The following is a 21,740-nucleotide window of genomic DNA, read 5'->3' as shown; positions in this document are numbered from 1 at the left end:
GTTCTCCATGACATGAAATACAACTGTTTTCTTTCCCCGAAATGTTTTGCTAACTGTCCAGCATAGCAAATAACCATAAATCCTTCTCTAATGTTTCTGCGAATACTGTGGGATTTCTCATAACTGAGATTCAGTTCAATCTCTCTTGATCAGCGAAGACCAAATCTGGCTGAATGTTATCTATCCCCTCGGGAAGCAGAGCTGTGTTAGATAAAGCCTATAGGGCCCTCAGTGGTACACATATTCATCTAAACGGGTGTCTCCCGCAGTGAGGTTGTCTAAGGCTACGTTCACACAGTCAGTTGACAACTGCGTTTAGTTACAGGCGTGAGTCTCTCTCTAAATTGCAAATTATTAAACCAAGCACACTAAGGGTGTGCATGTTTTTTTTGTTTCTAGATAAGGACACAATCAGCAAAATTCGGAAGCTTCGCATGAAAGCAGATGACTATGAAGTGGTAAAGGTCATAGGACGAGGGGCATTTGGAGAAGTACAGCTGGTAAGTGTATTGAGTATTGTTGTCATTTATGCTGCTGTTACTTCCATTTTTGGAGTATATATATATATATAGGAAATCGAGGGGTTATGACGTCATTGGCAGGCGACACAATGACACTTTGGACACGGTCCGTGCCACTAGTTAAAATTGCTTATTTCTCTGGATTTAAACATTCTTCGAAACATTTGGGATAATGTAAGTACACAAGTCAGCAAAATATATAACACTGTTCTAGTGGTTTTTGGATATTTTAATAAAACTAAATCTTACATTGTGCCTTTAATGGATCTAGAATATGGTCATGCAGATTAAGGCATTAATATGTGCTTTTTGAGTACTAATAAAAAGCCAATATGCTAGACTGTGCATGCTAATATGCAACTATTTAATAGTAGGCCTGTCAAAAAATAAATACAATTTCGAATATTCGCCGAATTTAAAATAAAAATCCATATATTCGAATGCAAAAACGTTGCATTCGAATTTTAGGTGTGCATCAGGCAACCTTATCAGTGGCACATGAGATGAGATGTAGGTGTCATTGCATTTTAATACTTTTTTTAGCCTATCCAGTTGAACCCACTAGATGCAGCGCTAGTACTCTTTGTGATTTCTTGTATTAAACTATACATTAGGGCTGTGCAATTAATCGCATGCGATTGTCATGCACATCTCGTAAGTAAAGCCGGTTCTGTGATTGGTAGTAAACCGCCATCACCTGCTTTCAGATGGAGCGGCATTTAATACACAGAGCCATAGTTCACTGACGAGCTAGGCGATATCGCATTCATAATCGAATGCGATTCATCTGCGATTATGAACGCGATATTGCCTAATTGTCAGTGAACGTGAGACACAGCACTTAAGAATAGTTTTTTAAAAAGCGCAGTGCAGAATGCCTTCTCTGCCATGTTGCCATCAAAAAAAAACATTTTCCATGCCAACTTGCTACTGTAAACAAAAGCTCGCTCGCAACACTTGCCCCGCCTCCGGGGTCTTCTGATTGGGCCACTGTTTTGGAACTAACTTTGATGAGTGGCGCTGTGTGTAAAAGTTGAAATTCTTTTAACTTGAAACGGCGTCTCAAAAACAAGGCACTCGTGTGAGACACTGCAAAAGACGCGAGACAAAAGCGCAATGGTCATACACGTCCGTCTAGCGTGTCTACATAGAAAAACAATGAAAAGGTAGTGCAATGAATGGAAAAACACGTTCTGTGTGAACAGCCCCTAACTGTACTTCCCAGATATTTTTTAATAAACATACCACATTAGTGCTGGATGGTGTATCTGTTTATCCGGCATACTGGTTTTAATTTCACGTATGATATGCATTTTTTAAATAGATGCATAGATAAAACTATGTGACACTGTTTAGCATGAAGAGCGCTATATAGAGTGTATTGAGAAGGGATGTTATTACCAAGACATTCTTATTTAATCTTGACAAACTTTTTATCATTGTGTATCAGTGATTTAGCACTCTTGCATTGATTTTTGCCCACTATTTATCATAAAATCTGTTACGTTGACAGTCATTTGTTAATTTCTGTCGGGAGTGCAAACTCAAAGTGCAAAATCAATTGATAGTTATTGATTTTTTTAAATAGAACAATAAGATGCATGTTTATTTGTGATCGCAGGGCTTCACAAGACAACATCCATTAGGGCATTTAGTCCATAAGTATGCAAGAATAAATGCTGTTTTCACATATGTGTACTTCATATTTCTTTCGAAGGAATCATTATTTCTGTTTCAGTTGTTTTAAACTAAATTATGCTCTGCCTGTCGTAGTGTGAATACAGTAGTAGTTATAAGACTGTTATATTCTGTACTGTTTACTTTATTTGAATGTCATAGTCCAGTGAAGGTTAAGTAAATAACAAGCCCTGTTCATGTTCCCTTTCTCTGTGTTTGGTAGGTGAGGCACAAAGCCACAAGGAAAGTGTACGCCATGAAGCTGCTCAGCAAGTTTGAGATGATCAAGAGGTCGGACTCTGCTTTCTTCTGGGAAGAGAGGGATATTATGGCCTTTGCCAACAGTAACTGGGTAGTACAGGTATGAATATCACATAGTGTATGATGGTCACAGTCTTTTTTAGCTTCAGACTATGATTCTATTCAGTTGGAGGATATCAAACAATTTTAGAACAATTATTTGTGATTTCAGATTGATTTTTGTTTTCATTTGTCATGCATCTCTTAGCAATAAGATGCATGTTTCTGTGTGAGCTTGTTGTGTTCAGAACAACTTGAAAGTAGGAGTGTGTGATATTGACAAAAAATGATATCTCAATGTTTTGTGGGATTTTTGTTGATAATGTTAAATTAAACATTTTGCCGAGTATGTTTTTGTGCTGGTATCTTTGCTAGAACAATTATTTGTGATTTCAGATTGATTTTTGTTTTCATTTGTCATGCATCTCTTAGCAATAAGATGCATGTTTCTGTGTGAGCTTGTTGTGTTCAGAACAACTTGAAAGTAGGAGTGTGTGATATTGACAAAAAATGATATCTCAATGTTTTGTGGGATTTTTGTTGATAACGATAATTAAACATTTTGCCGAGTATGTTTTTGTGCTGGTATCTTTGCTGTTGGGCCTTTCATGGATAAATAAATATGACACTAAAACCACCAGTAGTTGGCGGCAAGTCTTAATGAGTGATTCATTGAATCATTCATTCAGACGATTCGTACATTTAGAAACGAAGCATGAATGGATCATGGAATCATTGACTCAAAAGATTACTTAAAAAAACGATTAATTTAGGAACGAAACATTGCAGTTCCGCTTTTGTTTGGAACTATTTTCATTGGCGAAACAAAAAAACAGACACTATTGTTTCTAAAACGTAATTCACTCAATTTTAACTCCTTGTTTGTTAAAATGTTGGATAGAAATATCACATTCGCGATGGCGCTCATACGGTGATATTTGGGAAAACAGCATTCTTGCTTGTGCGATATTACTTAACTATATCATATCTTATAAATATAAAAACAAAAAACCTATACAGGGATATTTTTTGCTTTCGTTATAGACGTGTTTTAACTGCATGGCAATAGCTTTGTCAGGGAATGCTTTTGGACTCTCAAGATTTTTTTTTTTTTTTTTTTGAGTGACATACTTAATAATATCTATTAAAACTGCTACTTAATCAAACTTGTAACTACTTCAAACTTAAAACCATCTGACTAAAGCTGTTAAATCCACTTCAATCTTTCTTGTCAGGCTTTCTCAAGCCAACATAAAGTTTGTCGTGACAAACATTTTTTTTTTAATCTCATTATGATTATTAATTATAATTATAACCTGTGTGATTTGTCTCGAATGGGTATGAATGTCTATTTGCCATTAGTATAAAACCACATTTAAAAAATTTTCTATTGCTTTTGTGGCCATTTATCATGTGTTAAGGTTATATATGTGTTTTATAGTTTCTTGAAACATGTAGCTGTATTCATAAGTATGAAGTAATTTTTTTCTTTTTGTCGTCCAGCTGTTTTATGCATTCCAGGACGACCGCTACCTCTATATGGTGATGGAGTATATGCCAGGCGGAGACCTGGTCAACCTAATGAGCAACTACGACGTGCCTGAGAAGTGGGCTCGTTTCTACACTGCTGAGGTTGTGCTGGCACTGGACTGCATCCACTCCATGGGCTTCATTCACAGGTCTCATTCATACATTAAACAAGCCTTTCATTGTTTCTACTGGTGAGCCTACTTGCTTGAAATGTTGAAAATAACCTATGTGTTTGTGTTTCTGTGTGTTTTCGCTTAATATTTGTCTCAGGGATGTAAAGCCTGACAACATGTTGCTAGACAAGGCAGGCCACTTGAAGCTGGCAGACTTTGGGACCTGCATGAAAATGAACAAGGTACTAGGGGTGTGCAAAACTACACAATTTCATAAGAGTCACTGGGTTGTCTGAATGACCAGTTGATCTCAAGAAGCCCTGTATAAGTTTGCAAGCCCTGTAAATGTACAGGTACAAAACACAAACGATTGCGGAGGTCTCAAGATTCATTTTTAGAAGTATAAAACCAATTTTAACGTGACACGTTGTCTTAAAATTGCAACATTGTTGTAAGACATGGAAGAAAAACTGAATGGGACACTGACATCTGGCACAAAAATGTATAAAATTATTCTTGTTCAATAAGAAAAACCAAACATGTACAGATTTCATGTAATAACGGGAATAATGCTCACGGTAAGCGATTTGAAACCTTACAGTAATCATCCGATTGTAGTTATTTGATTTCATCACAGTTATTTGAGATGACTATAATAATTGTGCAATTTATATTTTAATCACATTTTGCCGTTCAAATAAGGGAACTGTAAGCATGTAAATAAATGCTACCATATTCATGTTGTTGTGTCTACTTTCCAGTGTACAAATATTTGAAGTAACAATAATCACATTCTTCATATGATATAATAATAAATAATTAAGAATAGCATTCAGAAATCATTATTTATTGTCCTATTTTCAACTGTATAAACTATACATAGATTACTGTGATGATACTTGTAAAATCTATGTATTGAATAATGTGTAAAATAATGTTCTTAATCTTCTCCTTCCTGTGACAGGAATTTCAGTTTAATTAAATGCCAGAGACGGTTTATTCTGTTACCAAAATACCAATAATAACCAGGAAAAACCCTTTATGCTTAATAAAGGACTTTTAATTATAAACAAATCTGAAATACACTGGGACTCTTATTTTGAAAGGTCTATGCTTTTCTATCACAATGAACACCATGAACATGCATTGTCTTAATTCATGGACAGTAGATCATAAGCAATCGCTTGGCATAAATGCACAGTATTCATTGGTGGTGAACTGCTCTGAAAGTGCAAACCCGTAGAACTGCAACTTTGGATTATGCCTAATTCAATCAAGATATTTTATGACTTTAAATTTCATAATTTTTGTCGTCTTACTTTTTTTTGCACGCATGCTCTTAAAGGGATAGTACACCCAAAAATGAAAATTCTGTCATTAATTACTCACCCTCATGTCGTTCCAAACCTGTTAAGACCTTCGTTCATCTTCGGAACACAAATTAAGATATTTTTGTTGATATCTGAGAGCTCTCTGACCCTCCCATAGACGGCAAGGATATTACCACGATCAACACACATAAAGGTAGCAAGGAGATCGTTAAAATAATCCATGTGACATCAGTGATTTAACCGTAATTTTGTGTTCCGAAGATGAACGAAGGTCTTACGGGTTTGAAACGGCATGCGGGTGAGTAATTCATGACAGGATTTTTATTTTTGGGTGAACTATCCCTTTAAATACATTTTACAGTTCACACCTATTTTTAGTTGCAAATGTGAGAAAGACTCGCACTGTTGAACCCTGTGAATGACAAGCATTCCTTCAGTCACATTTAGTGTTCTTTCAGTTCTGCTTTCGACTCTGTTCTTTTGTTTTTCCCGCTCTCAGGATGGCATGGTACGATGTGACACGGCAGTAGGAACTCCAGACTATATTTCTCCAGAGGTACTGAAGTCGCAGGGAGGAGACGGTTACTATGGCCGAGAGTGTGACTGGTGGTCTGTGGGGGTCTTCCTGTACGAGATGCTCGTCGGTGAGCTTCAGCATTAGTGCAACCAGAGCGCTTTCTGTTCCTTCTTACATACAGTAAATCACCACTGTGTTTTATTGTTTACACTTTCTGCTATGTGATTATTAAGGAAACATGCATTTCTCCTTCAGTGAGTTCATGTAGTGAAAAATTCATCAGACTGACTTAAACCGGTAACTTGAGCGATTTATTAAAATAACCTGCTAATAAACCAGTTGCTTGTGAATCGAAGTGCACATTGTTTGTGCAAAGACAACTCTTTGGAAAATCATGTTGTCTTGGCATTATTTTGTGATGTGCTGTCTTTTTATCCTCACATTTCAAACCCCCAGAGTGCTCTTGTCTATTAAAAGCTACACTTCTGAGCATATATCCCTACAACCAGAGGGGACCTCCTGGCACAGTAATTGAGCGTTTTGGCTCCACTTTAAATTCTCAGAAATTAAACTGCATAAAGGCAAAGACAAATTCCTAAGAATGCAAGTTTTCCCGACAGATGGTGAGATCACAGAGCTAGGAATAGAGGAGGCATTCAGAAGAATAATGGTCTGTGTTGTTTAACGTTTCCTTAGGTGACACGCCGTTCTACGCTGACTCTCTGGTGGGCACCTACAGCAAGATCATGAATCACAAGAATGCCCTGACCTTCCCCGATGACAGCGACATCTCAAAGGATGCAAAAAGCCTCATCTGTGCTTTCCTCACAGACAGGTTTGCATGCAAAAAATATTTTAAAGGGGTCATATGACGTTGCTAAAAAAAAGAACATTATTTTGTGTATTTGGTGTAATGAAATGAGTTTATGTGGTTTAAGGTAAAAAAAAACACATTATTTTCCACATACTGTACATTATTGTTTCTCCTCTATGCCCCGCCTTTCTGAAACGCGTCGATTTTTACAAAGCTCATCGTTCTGAAAAGCGAGGTGTGCTGTGATTGGCCAGCTATCCAGTGCGTTGTGATTGGCCGAATACCTCAAGCGTGTGACGGAAATGTTACGCCCCTACCATACTGTGATGCCGTGTCCCAGTGCGACGAGACTAAAACAATAAAACCCATTACAAACGAGGCATTTGTTGCATCCAGTGGGGACATAATTACTGATTATACTGTCTTTTTACGCGTTGCATCGCGCCGCGTAAACATAAAACCATGTCTGCATTTGTGGTCAGAGAAACGACAGACAACAAGCGCTACTTAGCAACTTTAGGGATCTTATCTATTCACGAACAGTTTGTAACACTCCAAAGAGAAAGGAAAACTTGAAATCGCATCATATGACCCCTTTAAACACCAGTGTGTAGTCTGACCCTCACATTTGTGCTGCAGATATGAACAATACCCCAAATCTTCCCAACAATTAGGCTTATTGTGAGCTCTTCTAAGTGACCAGACTTAAGTTTGTCTGGCTTGCAATGAAAAATGTCTTAGACTTACATTGATACACCAGTTTTGATATTCTCTAAAATGCATCAAACTGCTGTTTGTGTTTTCTGGGTATTACAAAATAATTTGGTTCTTGCATTATGATTGTTTTATAATTTTCATTATTTAAATGCTTCTCTTAGTTAGGCCTCAGTTGTTTGATTTCATTGCCTTGTGGAAATGACACTTTAACTTCACCACTAATTTCTGCATTTAACTCTGTTTAAGAAGGAATATTAATAGCTTTGAATTGTATAAGGTCACGCATTAGGATTAATATTATGATCAACTCTTTCATATCCATCTGAAAGCTTTAGATGATAATTTGATAATTTCATAAAGATTTGATTTGTTAACCTTATTTTTCAGGAGCTTATGAGTTAAAACTCACCCTGTACTCCTCAGTTTGCAGGAGTACATGTTTTCATCACTATTCAGTTGCATATGCAGAAGTGAACAAAAGCTTGTTTACTCAAAATACATCGTGCTAATCTCATCTCCTCTCACTAGGGAGGTGCGGTTAGGACGCAATGGAGTCGACGAAATCAAGCGACATAGTTTTTTCAAGAACGACCAGTGGACATGGGAGAACATGAGAGAGAGTGAGTTTAGCTTCTGAACCTCAAATCTGCCAGCTTCGTTATCTTTTTCAATTACCTTAAACACCCCATGAAATCAAAATTGGTCTTTCTATGACTTTTTAGTTAATGTCTGTTATTTTTGAAACCGCATGTATATTAGTGTACTGGTAAAATCTGCATTCATCAAAGCGTTTCATGGAATATTCAAAAAGGCATTTAGAAAAATCTGTTTTTGTCCAAATTAATTGTGGCAAATATGCTTTTTGAATTACTCGTATATTTTGAATCCTCATTTATAAATGTGTAAATGCAAAGTGATTTGCTGTAATTTTGTATTACATCCATCTAATCCTGAGTAGAGACAACAACTGAACTGAAATTGTACCTGCCTTTAATTAGCCTTGATGTATTTGTGCTTGTAGCATTATTTGTTTGTTCTCATTAAAATGCACTACTGTATTGTCGCCTGTAGCGGCTGCTCCAGTGGTGCCGGAGTTAAGCAGTGATGTAGACACAAGCAACTTTGACGACATTGAGGAAGATCGAGGGGAGGAGGAGACATTCCCCATTCCTAAAGCATTTGTAGGCAACCAGCTTCCATTCGTGGGCTTTACCTACTACCAGTGAGTACTGAGATTCAGAACAGGTAGTCAGTGCTTAGAGCCCAGATGTTTGTGTTAAATTAATTAATTATTGACTCGCTGTCAGGTTTCCTCGGGAACCAGCTATAAAGACAAGTGACAAACGCAGCTCGACAAAGGAAGATAAGAGTCATGTAAGAAATTTCACTTTCATGGCATTATAATAGTGAGTCTGTCTCTTAAACTGTGAGGGTGACTCATTTTGTTTCTCTTATCCCTCAGTTGGAGAATCTTCAGAAGAGAATTTATCAGCTAGAAGAACAACTTCACAGTGAGATGCAGCTGAGAGACGAGATGGAGCAGAAGTGCAGGTGTTTATCTGTCTGTTTGTCCATCCACCCAAACACTTTATCTAACCATCCATCTGTCCTTCCAAACCAATCAAACACCTCATCTATTCATCAATCCACCACCAAACTCCCTACCCAAACCAATCAAACCCCTTATCCATCCATCAATCCTTCAACCAACACCCTATCCAAACCAATCAAACACCTCATCCATCCTTCCAAAACTCCTCATCTGTCCATTGGTCCATCACCAAACACCCTACTCAAACCAATCAAACACCTCATCCGTCCATCCACAAACCAATGAAACACCATCTATCCATCCAAAACCAATTAAACTCCTCATCTATCCATCTAAAACCAATTAAACTCCTCACCTGTCCTTCCAAACCAATCAAACACCTCATCCATTCATCAATCCACCACCAAACTCCCTAATCAAACCAATCAAACCCCTTATCCATCCATCAATCCTTCAGCCAACACCCTATCCAAACCAATCAAACATCTCATCCATCATCCATCCTTCCAAAACTCTTCATCTATCCATTGGTCCATCACCAAACATCCTAATCAAACCAATCAAACACCTCATCCGTCCATCCACAAACCAACAAAACTCCTCATCTATCCACTCAAAACCAAACAAACACCTCATCCATCCGTCCATCCAACCAAACCAAACTAGCTTCTCATCCATCCATCCAAAACCAAACACCTCATCTATCCATTAATCCATCACCAAACACCTCTTCCATCCATCCATCCATCCATCCAAAACCAATCAAATACTTCATCCATCCATCCATCCACCAATCCATCACCATCCAACAATACAAACACCACATTCATCTATTCAAAACCAATCAAACACCTCATCCATTCAGATCTAAAGCAAACACCTCAATCATCCATCTAAAACCAAACACCATCCATCCATCCACCCATCCATCACCAAAGACCCTATTCAAACCAGTCAAACACCTCATCCATATATCATACATCCACCCAAAACAAACTCCTCTCCTATTCAGCCACAATACAACAGTCTGTCCCAAATACATCCTCAAACCAAACTCTTCATTCCGCCATCCATGCAGTATGTAGATCCATCCATCCTCAATAATCCATCCACCTTTCCTCATTTAAGCTCCTCGTCCCTATATCCAAACCTAAAGTAAAATTTTCTCACAATAAAATCAGGCCTTTGAAATCTGTTGTTTGATTCGTTTCCCCCTCAGGGCATCCAATACAAAGCTAGACAAGATAATGAAAGAGTTAGACGAGGAGGTGAGTGAAATGATTTAATCTCTAAAGCATGAATGTAAAGAATTACAGAGGGTTTGTATTTTGTATAAAAGGCTCTAATAGATCATTCAAGTTAAAGATCTGTTAAAACTTGGGTTGTTTTTAGTATGTTAATTCTCGGTTTCTTGTTATTCTGTTGTCCTGACGTGATTCAGAGTAACCTAAGAAAGAGTGTGGAGACTAACATGTCTTTACTGGAGAAAGACAAGATCATGATCCAGCACAGAGCAACAGAACATCAGAGAAAGGCTGAACAGGAGGCTGAAAAACGAAGAAATCTGGAGAATGAGGGTGAGGATTCAGTGTCTCATTCCAATGTACCATGGGGGTATTCTAGAAAGCAGGTTATGAAACTTACCTCAGTATGTTTGCTTAGAGTAAGCGGCAAAACTATACTAGAAATAAATCTACACCGCCATGTTATCTTTATATTTAGCACTTTTTTGAGAATGTCTCTCAAAAGAGTTTCAAACCCTGGGTTGACTGAACTTACTCTCGACCACATTTTCGGAACCGAAAGTAAGTTGTGTTAATTAACAGAGCACATTTGAAACAATCAATATTCAGAAAATATTATCAATCTGACTGCACTGGCACACTCGGATGAGAACACTGGTGAGATCCAAGTAGAACCAGAACCAGCAAAGAGCAGCCAGACCTGTATGTTATATGTATATCAATCTGTAAATTAGCTTGGGGGCGTGTTAGAACGAGCCGTTTTAGGGGGGCGTGGCAGAGTCTTAACTTTGATAAAGAATATCTCTTTGGTTTTGAGACTTTAGTCTTTGCAACTTCAGGGATCTTATCTATGCACAATCAGCTTGTAACACTCCAAAGAGAAAGGAAAACTTGAAATCGCATCATATGATCCCTTTAAATATCATTCAGGCAAGTGCTATGTAGGTCATTATAATATACATTTCAATGTTCTGTTAATACGTTATATGAAAAGATGAAGCACCCCCGCCCCCCAATATAAAATATTTTATTTCTAAAAACTTTTATTTCCTTTTTACTAGTGTCTACTTTGAAGGAGCAGCTGGAAGACTTGAGGAAAATGAGTCAAAACAATGAAAAGGTCGCCCAGCTGCAGAACCAAGTAAGTTTGTGAAGAACAAACTTGTGGTATTATAAATATTTAGGAGTTAGACAAGGAGATGATGTATATTTAATGTATACAAGATATGAATGTATGTATGATATATATATATATATATATATATATATATATATATATACTGTAAGTACTCACACATATAATATATTATATATTACTATATTTTTGTATTATTTATATATTGTGTGTGTGTGTGTGTATGTACGTGTATAAAGAGTTCAGATGCAAAAGCCTCTAACTGGCATCTGCTATGTTTAGGTTCAGTAATTTTACTCTAATGGCAATGTATAGGTCCTTTTCTATGCAATTAAAGTGAAATAACTGAACATAAATATAGGAGCCTGATAAAAATGCTCTAAAAATTTCAGACGTCATTTAGAGGCTTTTGCATCTGAACTCTTCATATATATATATATATACACAAAATTTTAAGGTATGCACAACACGTTATCTAGATTAAAGCAAATTAAAATGTGAGTTGTGATATTGTTTTGGAAGCTGTTCTTGAGATGACTTTCTCAAACTTTAAATGTACTGTGACTGGATCTTCTGCGATCCAGATCTTCTGACTCTGGATCTATACAGTGGGGAAAATAATTATTTGATCCCCTACTGATTTTGTAAGTTTGCCCACTTACAAAGAAATGAAGGGTCTATAATTTGTATGGTAGGTTTATTTTAACGGATAGAGAGAATATTTACTGAAATGCAAGTCAATTTATAACCTTTATATAATGTGTTTTTTCTGGATTTTTTTGTTGATATTCTGTCTCTATCCGTTAAAATAAACCTACCATAAAAATTATAGACCCTTAATTTTTTTGTAAGTGGTCAAACTTATAAAATCAGCAGGGGATCAAATAATTATTTTCCTCACTGTACATTACAATTAAGAAACACCATCTCACACAACCTTGTCCTCACAGCTGAGGGAATCCAACGACCTTCTGCGGGCTGAGTCTGACACGGTGGTGCGTTTGAGGAAGAGCCACACAGAGATGGGGAAGTCCATGAGCCAGCTGGAGAGCGTGAATCGCGATCTGCAGGAGAAGAGCCGCGCCGCAGAGAGTCTCAAACAACAGCTGGAAAAAGAGCTGCTCCAGCTGCAGACCACGCTAGACACAGAGAGACGGTCCTGCAGCCAGGGCTCAGAGGAGATCAGAGAGCTGCAAGGTAAGAGCGGGCTTTCTCTGATTTGAGGAGAAGCTTTTATGTGGCCACACTGCCATAAGGAGTTGCAGAGATGTCCTGGAGGTTTCTGCCATCTCCACTGATGATCTCTGGAGCTCAACCTTCCTCAGATCTGAAATCTCAGATTGACACAGTCCTGTTTCTGAGCTATGCAAGCTCTTTTTTTACTCTATGCGTTTTTAGCTTAGACCTTATAGATAATTTACCACAATGTGTAGAAACATCTCAAAGATGATCCAGAGTACTGGGATACACCTGAGTTAATTTCAAATAACATAGCAAAGGATCTGAATACTTTTCAATGTGATGTTTTAGGCCCTGTCCACACGATCGCGGGTATTTTCAAAACCGCAGCTTTTTCTATGCGGTTTGGCCGTTCGTCCACACGCAAACGCAGCACCAGGTCACTGAAACCGAACATTTTTGAAAACTCCTGCCAGGGTGAAGATTTTCAAAAAGTGTTATCGTGTAGACCGCGAAACCGGAGATTTTGGCTTGTGACCAGTGTTGCCAGGTTTTCGCAACAAAACCCGCCCAATTGCTACTCAAAACTAGCCCAATGGCGTTTCGAGGGGTAAAAATCGCATTCCAGGGGGTAAAATACACGTTTTTCGGAGGGGATCCTCCAGTAAAATTCGCATTCCAGTGGCTAAATATCACGTTATTGGGGTCGCTTCAACCCGCGGACATGAAAAACATCCCGCGGCAACAGTGCTAAAGTAGCCCAATTCCGCAGGAAAACCGCGGTCTTGGCAACACTGCTTGTGACGTCGGAGCATACGCTGTTATCTCCGCCTACTGGAAACTTTTTCAGGCTTCTGATTGGTCAACATGGCTTTACGGTTGAGATTATATTGCCACCTGTTGGCTTGGCATGCTCTTGACAGTGCTTCATAGCATGCGTTTGTGTTTTCATGTGGACGGAGATTTTTTTTTTAAATGGAAGAAGGAAAAACCCCATTTATAAAAATACCCGTGTATGTGTGGACATGGCCTCAGTTTTATCTTAAAACTACAAATCTGCAAATCAGTTTTTTTGCTTTGTTGTTTTGGGCAATGGAGGGAATGAAGTGCCATTCACACAGAACTCGTCTTTGCGTCTAAAAATGCGAGACACAGCGCTCAGGAATGGTTTTAGAATAAGCACAATGCAGAACCTCTGCAATGTTGCCGTACCAACTTGCTACACTTAAACAAAATCTTGCAATGCTTGCCCCGCCTCCGGAGGCTTCTGATTGGTCCACTGTTTTGGAACTCACATTGAGTGGCGGCATTGCGTGTAAAAGTTGAAATTCTTTTAACTTGACACAGCGTCTTAAAAACAATGCACTCGTCTGAGATTCTGCAAAAGACATGAGCGCAACGGTCATACACATTCGTCTAGCGCGTTTACATAGAAAAACCATGGAAAAGTAGCGCATTGGAATGGAAAAACGTTTTCTGTGTGAACGGCCTAAGGCTGCAATGTAAAGCAAAAAATTTTTTTTTCATTTTTTACAATTTTCATATATTACTTAAGTGTGCCAGTAGGAAATACTACATTTTACATTTCCAAACATTCCCTTTGCAGATATTGTGATCATCCAATGTGATGTAAGTCTGTTGTTTGTCTCTTTGAAGCTCGTATCACGGGTCTACAGGAGGACAACAAGAACTTGAAGCACAGTCTGTCTAAAGTGGAGCTGGAGAGAAAACAAGTGCAGGACAGATGTAACGTTTTAGAGAAGGTATTATTTTTATGATTATTTTTATTAAAAATGTGTATATATTTTTTGTGTATTTTACATAATAATTGTAGTCTATTGTGGACCATTAAGAATTTTTGCCTTGTGTCTGTTTTGCATCAGTTTACATTACCATAAATTACCAATTTTTAAGGGTAGATAAGGTAAAAGGTCATTGAAACCTTGTAAAGGTACCACTACTTTTTTTTTCTTTTCAGATTTTTTTCTTACAGTGTATGAAAGTTAATGTAATTTAAAAAAAAGACACATCAGTTGGTGCCTTCTAGCATTTCAGTAACAATACAGCAATGCACATTGAATGGAAATCTAGGCACTGCCTTGAGGATTTAGCATGTCTCACTGTTTGCGACTGTCTCACTATTAAAATGTCTCACTGTTTCAAAGGTTTATACATAATGCATAAATATAGTGTGAATAGAATGAATCAAGATTTTGTTCTAGTGTTTAAATTAGTGTAGTAAATTGATATAGAATCACTGCCAAAGTTCCAATCCATCTCCTGTCTTGATGATGATGTCTTTGGCTGCTATTGTGTTCACTGTGTTTTTAAAATGATTGTGTTGGCTGTGTAAAGTAATTGTGTTTTGTGTAACCAGTGTTTCTATGTGCTCTGTGCTTTTAGGAGAAGAACAGTCTGGAAATCGACCTGAACTACAAGCTGAAGACTCTACAGCAGCGGCTGGACCAGGAATCCACAGAGCATCGCATCACGAAGGCTCAACTCACAGACAAATACGAGTCAATCGAGGAGACCAAGTCAGCTGCTATGCACGGTATGTGTGCGTGCGAGACGTGCCGCGACCGCCTTCCTGCGAGTCCAGACACCGCACAGCGTCTCGTTTCGCTGCGTGTCCAGACACCACCTCCAGGATTTCACACTTATGCATATGGAGCAGCAGACTTGCTTTTAATAGCATCTTAATAGACATGATACTATCAAATAAGTTCAGAGAAAGTACTCTGTGTTGTAATTAGACTGTAGGAATTTTTTGGTGCTGATATTTAAAGCAATAGTTCACCCAAAAATGAAAACTGGCCATCCTCTCCCTCAGGCCATGAGTTTGTTTTAAAACCCAAAGATCATGCATGATTCTACGCAGACGCTACATGTATTTTACAAAAATTGGTTACTGGTGCAGTATATATGCAATTCATTTTTTTTTCTTAATGTTTGGAAACAATAAAAAAAAGTATCTAAAAAAAATATATACATTTTGATATATTTACGGTAGAAAATTTACAAAATATCTTCATGGAACATGATCTTTACTTAAAGGGTTAGTTCACCAATGAAAATTAATTAGGCTGCGTTTTACTCACCCCCGAGGCATCCTAGGTGTATGTGAAAAAAAGTGTCTCACACAGCTCCGGGGGGTGAACAAAGGCCTCCTTTAGCGAATCGATGCGTTTTTGTAAGAAAAATATCCATATTCAAAACGTATTAATCACTTTAATCTAGCTTGCGCTCACTGTTTTACACGGAAGCAGCTCCGGAAGGATGACGTATGAGGTCAGCGTTGCGCATGAATTAGACTGTAGATTCATTTCGGAAATCGAGGGGTTATGACGTCATTGGCAGGCGACACAATGACACTATGGACACGGTCCGTGTCTCTAGTTAAAATTGCTTATTTCTCTGGATTTAAACATTCTTCGAAACATTTGGGATAATGTAAGTACACAAGTCAGCAAAATATATAACACTGTTCTAGTGGTTTTTGGATATTTTAATAAAAAAATCTTACATATTGTGCCTTTAAATGTAAAATAAAGTGTAACCTGAAAGTGCATAATGTGTTTAAAGAAGGTCCACCTAATAAGAGGAAGTCAGGCTACAAAGAAGGGCGTGTCCAAATGAGTCACACCTCTATATTGAAAGAAACAGTACATTCACATTCAATTCTATTTAATATCAAAATAATTAAAGAACAATAGCAAAAATACAATTTATAGTTTTCATGTGACGTCACACCCTTTTAGGAATGTCGACCTGGAGGGCAAAACATGGCTTTCTTCAATTGAACGCTACAGCTAATGTAGTGAGTCAGTGTTAACAAATTCAGTACACACCTTATTGATGTTGCATTCTATATATAGGCGAACAGATTTGTCCAGAATATGAACTCAACATGCTAAATTGCACGTTTTCCCATAGAAAACATTGTATAGAAAACACATTCATATTCTGTGCCTGTATATATTATGCATAAGATGTATATTGAATTTGATCTTTTAATAACACTGTCTTAATACATGTTAAGTGTTTTTCACGTTGAGCATTTTAGAATGACTCAATGTATTTAGTGATTGACATTCTGCAGGTGCAGTTTGTTCACATATTTTTGATTTTCTTCTTTGGCTTGAAAACAAAACTTGAAAGCTGGCTTGAAAGAAACGCAAACTTGACAGGGTCTGTACTGCACTTCTAAGGATGTTTTGACCTCCAAGTCTCACATGACTGAAAACTATGAGTAATTGACAAAATTGTGACAATTATAAAATGATTAAATATAATTTGTGCCAGAAATCAAAGAGCAACAGAAATGGCTCCAACACACTTCAGTTAGGCAAACCGAAGTTCTTGATTCAGATGATTTAGAAATGCAGGTATATCGATCACCTGTTCATTCTAAATCTCTAAAAATAACTCAAATCTTTCCTCTGTCCAGCAGTGGACCAGAAGGTGGCGGAGGAGACCACGCTGCGCATGCGAGCGGAGAGCAGGGTGGTGGAGGTGGAGAAGCAATGCTCCATGCTGGAGTTTGACCTCAAGCAGTCTGTGCAGAAGATGGACCAGCTGATGAAGCAGAAGGAGAGGCTGGAGGAAGAGGTGAGCGTGAACCCGCAGTTTGACCCCACACACCTTAATTAAGGCCAAAAAGCTTTGCTTGATAATATTGCTCTTTTGTTGATTTTGATTGCTTCCATTGTCCTCATTTGATAAAAGCTTCTGCTAAATGACTAAATGTAAATGTATTAGAAACTGCTGACAGTGTTTTAGCAGTACAACTTCCGTATCTTTCCTCTTTCCTCCGCTCTACCAGGTGAAGGAGCTGCGGGTGCAGTTGGAGCAGGAGTCCGGGAAGCGTGTGCTGGCCCAGAACGAGCTGAAGAGCTGGACGATGGAGGCCGAGCGCCTGAAAGGATCAGAGAAGCAGCTCAAACAGGAGATCAACGCGGCCCTCGAGAACAAACGCTCCGTTGAGTTCCAGCTGGCACAGCTCACCAAGTACGTTGCTTTCTCTCTCCTGCGCCCAAAAGGGTCATGAATATACACCGTGAATAGGGTACAAATGTATCCCCCATTATTTGATTTATTATTGTTTAAATAAAAGACTAACCAATACAAAATGTCTAGTTTCTAAACAGGTTGCAAATGATCACCCCTTAATTTTTTAAGGCTGTCGAATGATTTTCTAATTAATAATAAATGGTTAATGTGGTTAATTAATTAAATTAATTGCAAATCAATCGCACATCAATTTAGGGTAAGAAATTACTCCAAAAAAGATGAAGTCATTATTTTGATTTAGAATTGCATAAATAATTATAATAAATGGGTGTTTTTTTTTAAATTAAATATTGAAATATGAAATGATTTTTTAAAAAAGAAATAATACTTTAAATATGAAACTAAAATCACCAGTAGGTGGCGGCAAGTTACTGTCTTAATAAGTGAGTAATTCATTCATTCACTCACTCAACCTATTCGTTCATTCATTCAGAAATGGCCTGAGTGACTCTCTTTATGAATGAGTCACTGAATCAAAAAGCTTGTCTGAAGTTTAACACAATATTAACTTGTTTATTGAACTATTAAGTCAGCAGGCAATATACACTGCAATTGTGTGCAGATATTGGGGGAAAAACAGCACTCTCGCTCACGTGCTATTGTTCAACTAAAATATAATAGATTGTAAGACAAAAACCTGCACAGGGGCAGTTTTTGCCCTCATATCTTGAATTTTAGGGACATTTAACTATTCTCGTAGGCTTCATTATACAGTCAGCATCAATGTAAGATGATGTACAGGTCTGTGTGTGACAGGGTGCATTAAATGCATTAGTAATTTTAACACATAATTTTTTCCCATAAGTAATCGCGTCAAATTTTCAAGCCTAATATTTTTTTGTACAAGCATTTCTGTTGGTTCTGTTGGACCCCAGTAGTAACACCGACCTTATAACAGCCTTCCTTTGGCTCTGAGCCAAATAGCGTCACAAAAGCTATTACATCCAGGGTTCCTACGGGGTTTGGAAAAGTGTGGAATTTGATTTAAGTATTTTCCAGGTCTGGAAAAGTATGGAAAAAAGAAAGCAGAGTATGGAAAATTATTTGTGTTTCCAGACTTTTGCCCCTATTTAGTTTTTTTTTATAATAGAAAATTAAGAATTTAATGAAAATAAATTTATCGTACAAGAAGTGAGGTTTCATGGCAGCTGTTTAGTGATTCTTTAGTGATCGCCAAATATGACTGAATGAATTCAAGGTGCACTTTTTCATTCTACAAAATGCAGGTTATAAGCAGGGGCGTACATTTCGTCTAACAGTGGCGGGGACAATAAACATAAAATTTCACAAGAGCAATTTTTGAAGGGGACACAAATAATACAGCTAAAATGGTACTTGTAATGATATGTATACACAGAGGAAAGCCTTACTACTATTAGTGTAACAGGGAGACCGTGCCAAATTAGACAATTTCAAGCTATTCAAGCTTCAAGCAGTCGTGTCCATTGTAGACATTATTATCCGTCACAGTGTTGCCAAGTCCACGGTTTTCCCGCGGAATTGGGCTACTTTAAGACTGAAAAACCTGGCAACCCTTTCCGTCAAGCAGGTAACGTTATTATAGCTAACATAGCGGGCTCATCGAAAAATACATTGGCATCATCTGTATTAAAGAGAAAATAATCACTTCATCTGATGTTTAAGTGAATAAAATAGCCTTGACAGCCTTGGAGTTCCACAACTATTGGCTTTGTTCTCTCTCACTGGACTCGCGTGTGTGTGTGTGTAGGTGATGTACAATTGTGTTGCTTTACAACTTACACAATTATTTAAAGTATAAAACGTTATTTACAATGCACAGCGTGGTTTTTAATCATATTTTTAAGGGGGACAATATGTTATAAGCATTTTGGATTTCTTCACACTATATTCTTAGCACCGTATTACATAACCTCAAGGACCTTTGCAAAAATAAAAAATGTACAGAATTTTATGTGTGCACAAGAAACCATTGAATTTAGCGTATAGGACAATGAACGCTGAGCCACCTATTGTGCCATCAGCCCATTTCGCGGTGTGCTTTCTTGGCCTCCACAGACTTATGCGTTAAAGAGACCTAAGGCCTTGAAATATGGCATACTTCCCTAACGAAAGCCAAATCTTAAACACTTTTTTACAGTACCAGTCTTTTTTATAGACTCTTGAACTTGGCAAATTTTATGCCATCAGCCCATTTCGTGTCATGGTTTCTGTGCTGCCGTGGAGGATGTGTTAAATTGGACATTAGGCCTTAATATTAGAGGTACTACCGTCAGAAAAGTAAAATGTTGAGCAGGTAGATCTCTGTTAATTCATGTGCATCCATGCTATCGTCTTATTCATAGTAAGATGGCAGGGATGCACAAAGGAAATAGGTTATATAAAACTAGAAATTGTAATGCATAAGCATGCAAAGCATTCCCATGCACATGTGAATAGTTTCTCAAGGGCACAAAAAAGTTTCTTGTGTGCATGTAAAAGTCTGTATTTTTTATTTATTTATTATTTGTTGTTTTAGGGACTCTGTATGTTGTCACTTCGAGAAAATCAATGAAACAAACCCTGAGAAAATAAACATTTACAGATGACTGTACTGTATACCAAATATAAAGCTGAAAATAATGCTCTATGAACCATTTATGTTAAATATGGTCTGCAAAACTACTGAGAGGTTTGGAAATTTGAGTCTGGAAAAGTATGGCATTTTGAAATGGAAACTGTGCAGGAACCCTGTACATCACTAAATATCTGAGATGCTTTTCTATTGTAGAAATAGCTATTATTGCAGCTTATAGGTTTAAACCAGGCCAAAACAGTTAGCTGCCAATATTTACATGGTTGGATTAAGGATTAGCCTCCGTCTGACCACAGCTGGTTAATCCTTCACCTCTCCTCCTGTTGGACTCGGTTCCTCAATGAGGCATTTCGGCACTATGCCTAGCTTTGTGTTCTCTACTTTAAAGTCAACATGAAATCACTACACTATTTATATTGTACAGGTTCCTGACTGTATTGTGAGCAGTGCATCAGTTCACATTAGTTGAAAATTAAAAATAAGTTTGTCTTTGTAATCTTTCATCAAAATATGATTACTCGATTCATCACTTAAATGAGTTTAGCTTGAAACAACTTGCTAAACTGTTATAATGGGCCTAGAACATGGCCCTGCAGGTCATTTTAATGTTCAATTGTACATTGTACTTGAGTTGTGAAGTTTGACTGAAATTGTTTGTGAATCTGACTGTTACTGATGGAAATGTATCTTTTCAGGCAGTACCGAGGAAATGAGGGTCAGATGAGGGAGCTTCAGGACCAGCTGGAGGCTGAGCAGTATTTCTCAGTGAGTATCACAGACTGCTGATCATACTTGCGTTTTTCAATGTGGTAAAAACACATTGCGCACTTTGAACAACCGAGTCTGGGAACTTTTACTTTTTTATATGATGTGATGACTTGATTGATATATGAGATGCTGCATGAAGCTACACGTTTTCTTTTTCTTTTTTTATCTGATTAAATTATTTAGTCATGCCACTTGTTTAAGTCGTGACTTTATTGATGTGCAATAAAAAAATACCAGTAATACCAGTTTCATCACAAGTTTATATAGTGATATGAACATTTCCTCATTGTGACGTCTTTAGTGCTGTCACGTCATATATTCTCAAGCCGTTTTTTCTTGTTTTCAGACACTCTATAAAACTCAGGTGAAGGAGCTGAAGGAGGAGATAGAGGAGAAGAATCGACAAACTCAAGAGACTCTCAAAAAAGTCCAGGACATGTACTCAGAGAAGTAAAAGTCCTTTTCATCAATAAGTAGCATTTGAAACAGGGCGGCTTTAAAACAATTAATAAGGAACCATAGAGTATCTTGTAACTTTAAAGTACTATTCAGCATTTATTTTGAATGTCGTCTTGTGAACTGCTGCTCCTGTTTTTATAGGGAGTCGCTGTCTGCTCAGTTGGACCTGACCATGACGAAGGCCGAGTCGGAGCAGTTGGCCCGCGCGCTGCAGGAGGAGCAGTATTTTGAACTCTTTCAGGAGCACAAGAAAGAC

At 37.7% G+C, this 21,740-nt stretch overlaps 1 protein-coding gene across 1 annotated transcript in view; it reads left to right on the top strand.

The window, feature by feature from the left end:
- Window positions 1–405: 405 nt before the first annotated feature.
- LOC107727500 (rho-associated protein kinase 1-like) overlaps window positions 406–21,740 on the top strand; it is a 36,272-nt gene continuing 14,937 nt past the window's right edge. The window contains exons 1-21 of the mRNA XM_016537372.1: window positions 406–500; window positions 2,422–2,559; window positions 4,002–4,177; window positions 4,299–4,383; window positions 5,972–6,116; window positions 6,686–6,824; window positions 8,049–8,140; window positions 8,592–8,742; window positions 8,828–8,894; window positions 8,983–9,071; window positions 10,292–10,340; window positions 10,514–10,649; window positions 11,378–11,457; window positions 12,402–12,648; window positions 14,287–14,393; window positions 15,034–15,184; window positions 17,081–17,241; window positions 17,456–17,640; window positions 20,953–21,022; window positions 21,372–21,475; window positions 21,626–21,710. Coding sequence (XP_016392858.1) covers window positions 435–500; window positions 2,422–2,559; window positions 4,002–4,177; window positions 4,299–4,383; window positions 5,972–6,116; window positions 6,686–6,824; window positions 8,049–8,140; window positions 8,592–8,742; window positions 8,828–8,894; window positions 8,983–9,071; window positions 10,292–10,340; window positions 10,514–10,649; window positions 11,378–11,457; window positions 12,402–12,648; window positions 14,287–14,393; window positions 15,034–15,184; window positions 17,081–17,241; window positions 17,456–17,640; window positions 20,953–21,022; window positions 21,372–21,475; window positions 21,626–21,710 — 2,523 coding nt within the window. The 5' untranslated portion in view covers window positions 406–434. The remainder of the gene's footprint in view (window positions 501–2,421; window positions 2,560–4,001; window positions 4,178–4,298; window positions 4,384–5,971; window positions 6,117–6,685; window positions 6,825–8,048; window positions 8,141–8,591; window positions 8,743–8,827; window positions 8,895–8,982; window positions 9,072–10,291; window positions 10,341–10,513; window positions 10,650–11,377; window positions 11,458–12,401; window positions 12,649–14,286; window positions 14,394–15,033; window positions 15,185–17,080; window positions 17,242–17,455; window positions 17,641–20,952; window positions 21,023–21,371; window positions 21,476–21,625; window positions 21,711–21,740) is intronic.

The sequence above is a fragment of the Sinocyclocheilus rhinocerous genome, unplaced genomic scaffold (assembly GCF_001515625.1).
Source record: "Sinocyclocheilus rhinocerous isolate Xijiao unplaced genomic scaffold, SAMN03320098_v1.1 scaffold306, whole genome shotgun sequence".
NCBI lineage: Eukaryota > Metazoa > Chordata > Actinopteri > Cypriniformes > Cyprinidae > Sinocyclocheilus > Sinocyclocheilus rhinocerous.
The sequence above is the reverse complement of the archived record's forward strand: the minus strand, read 5'-3'. Positions and strand labels throughout refer to the sequence as shown.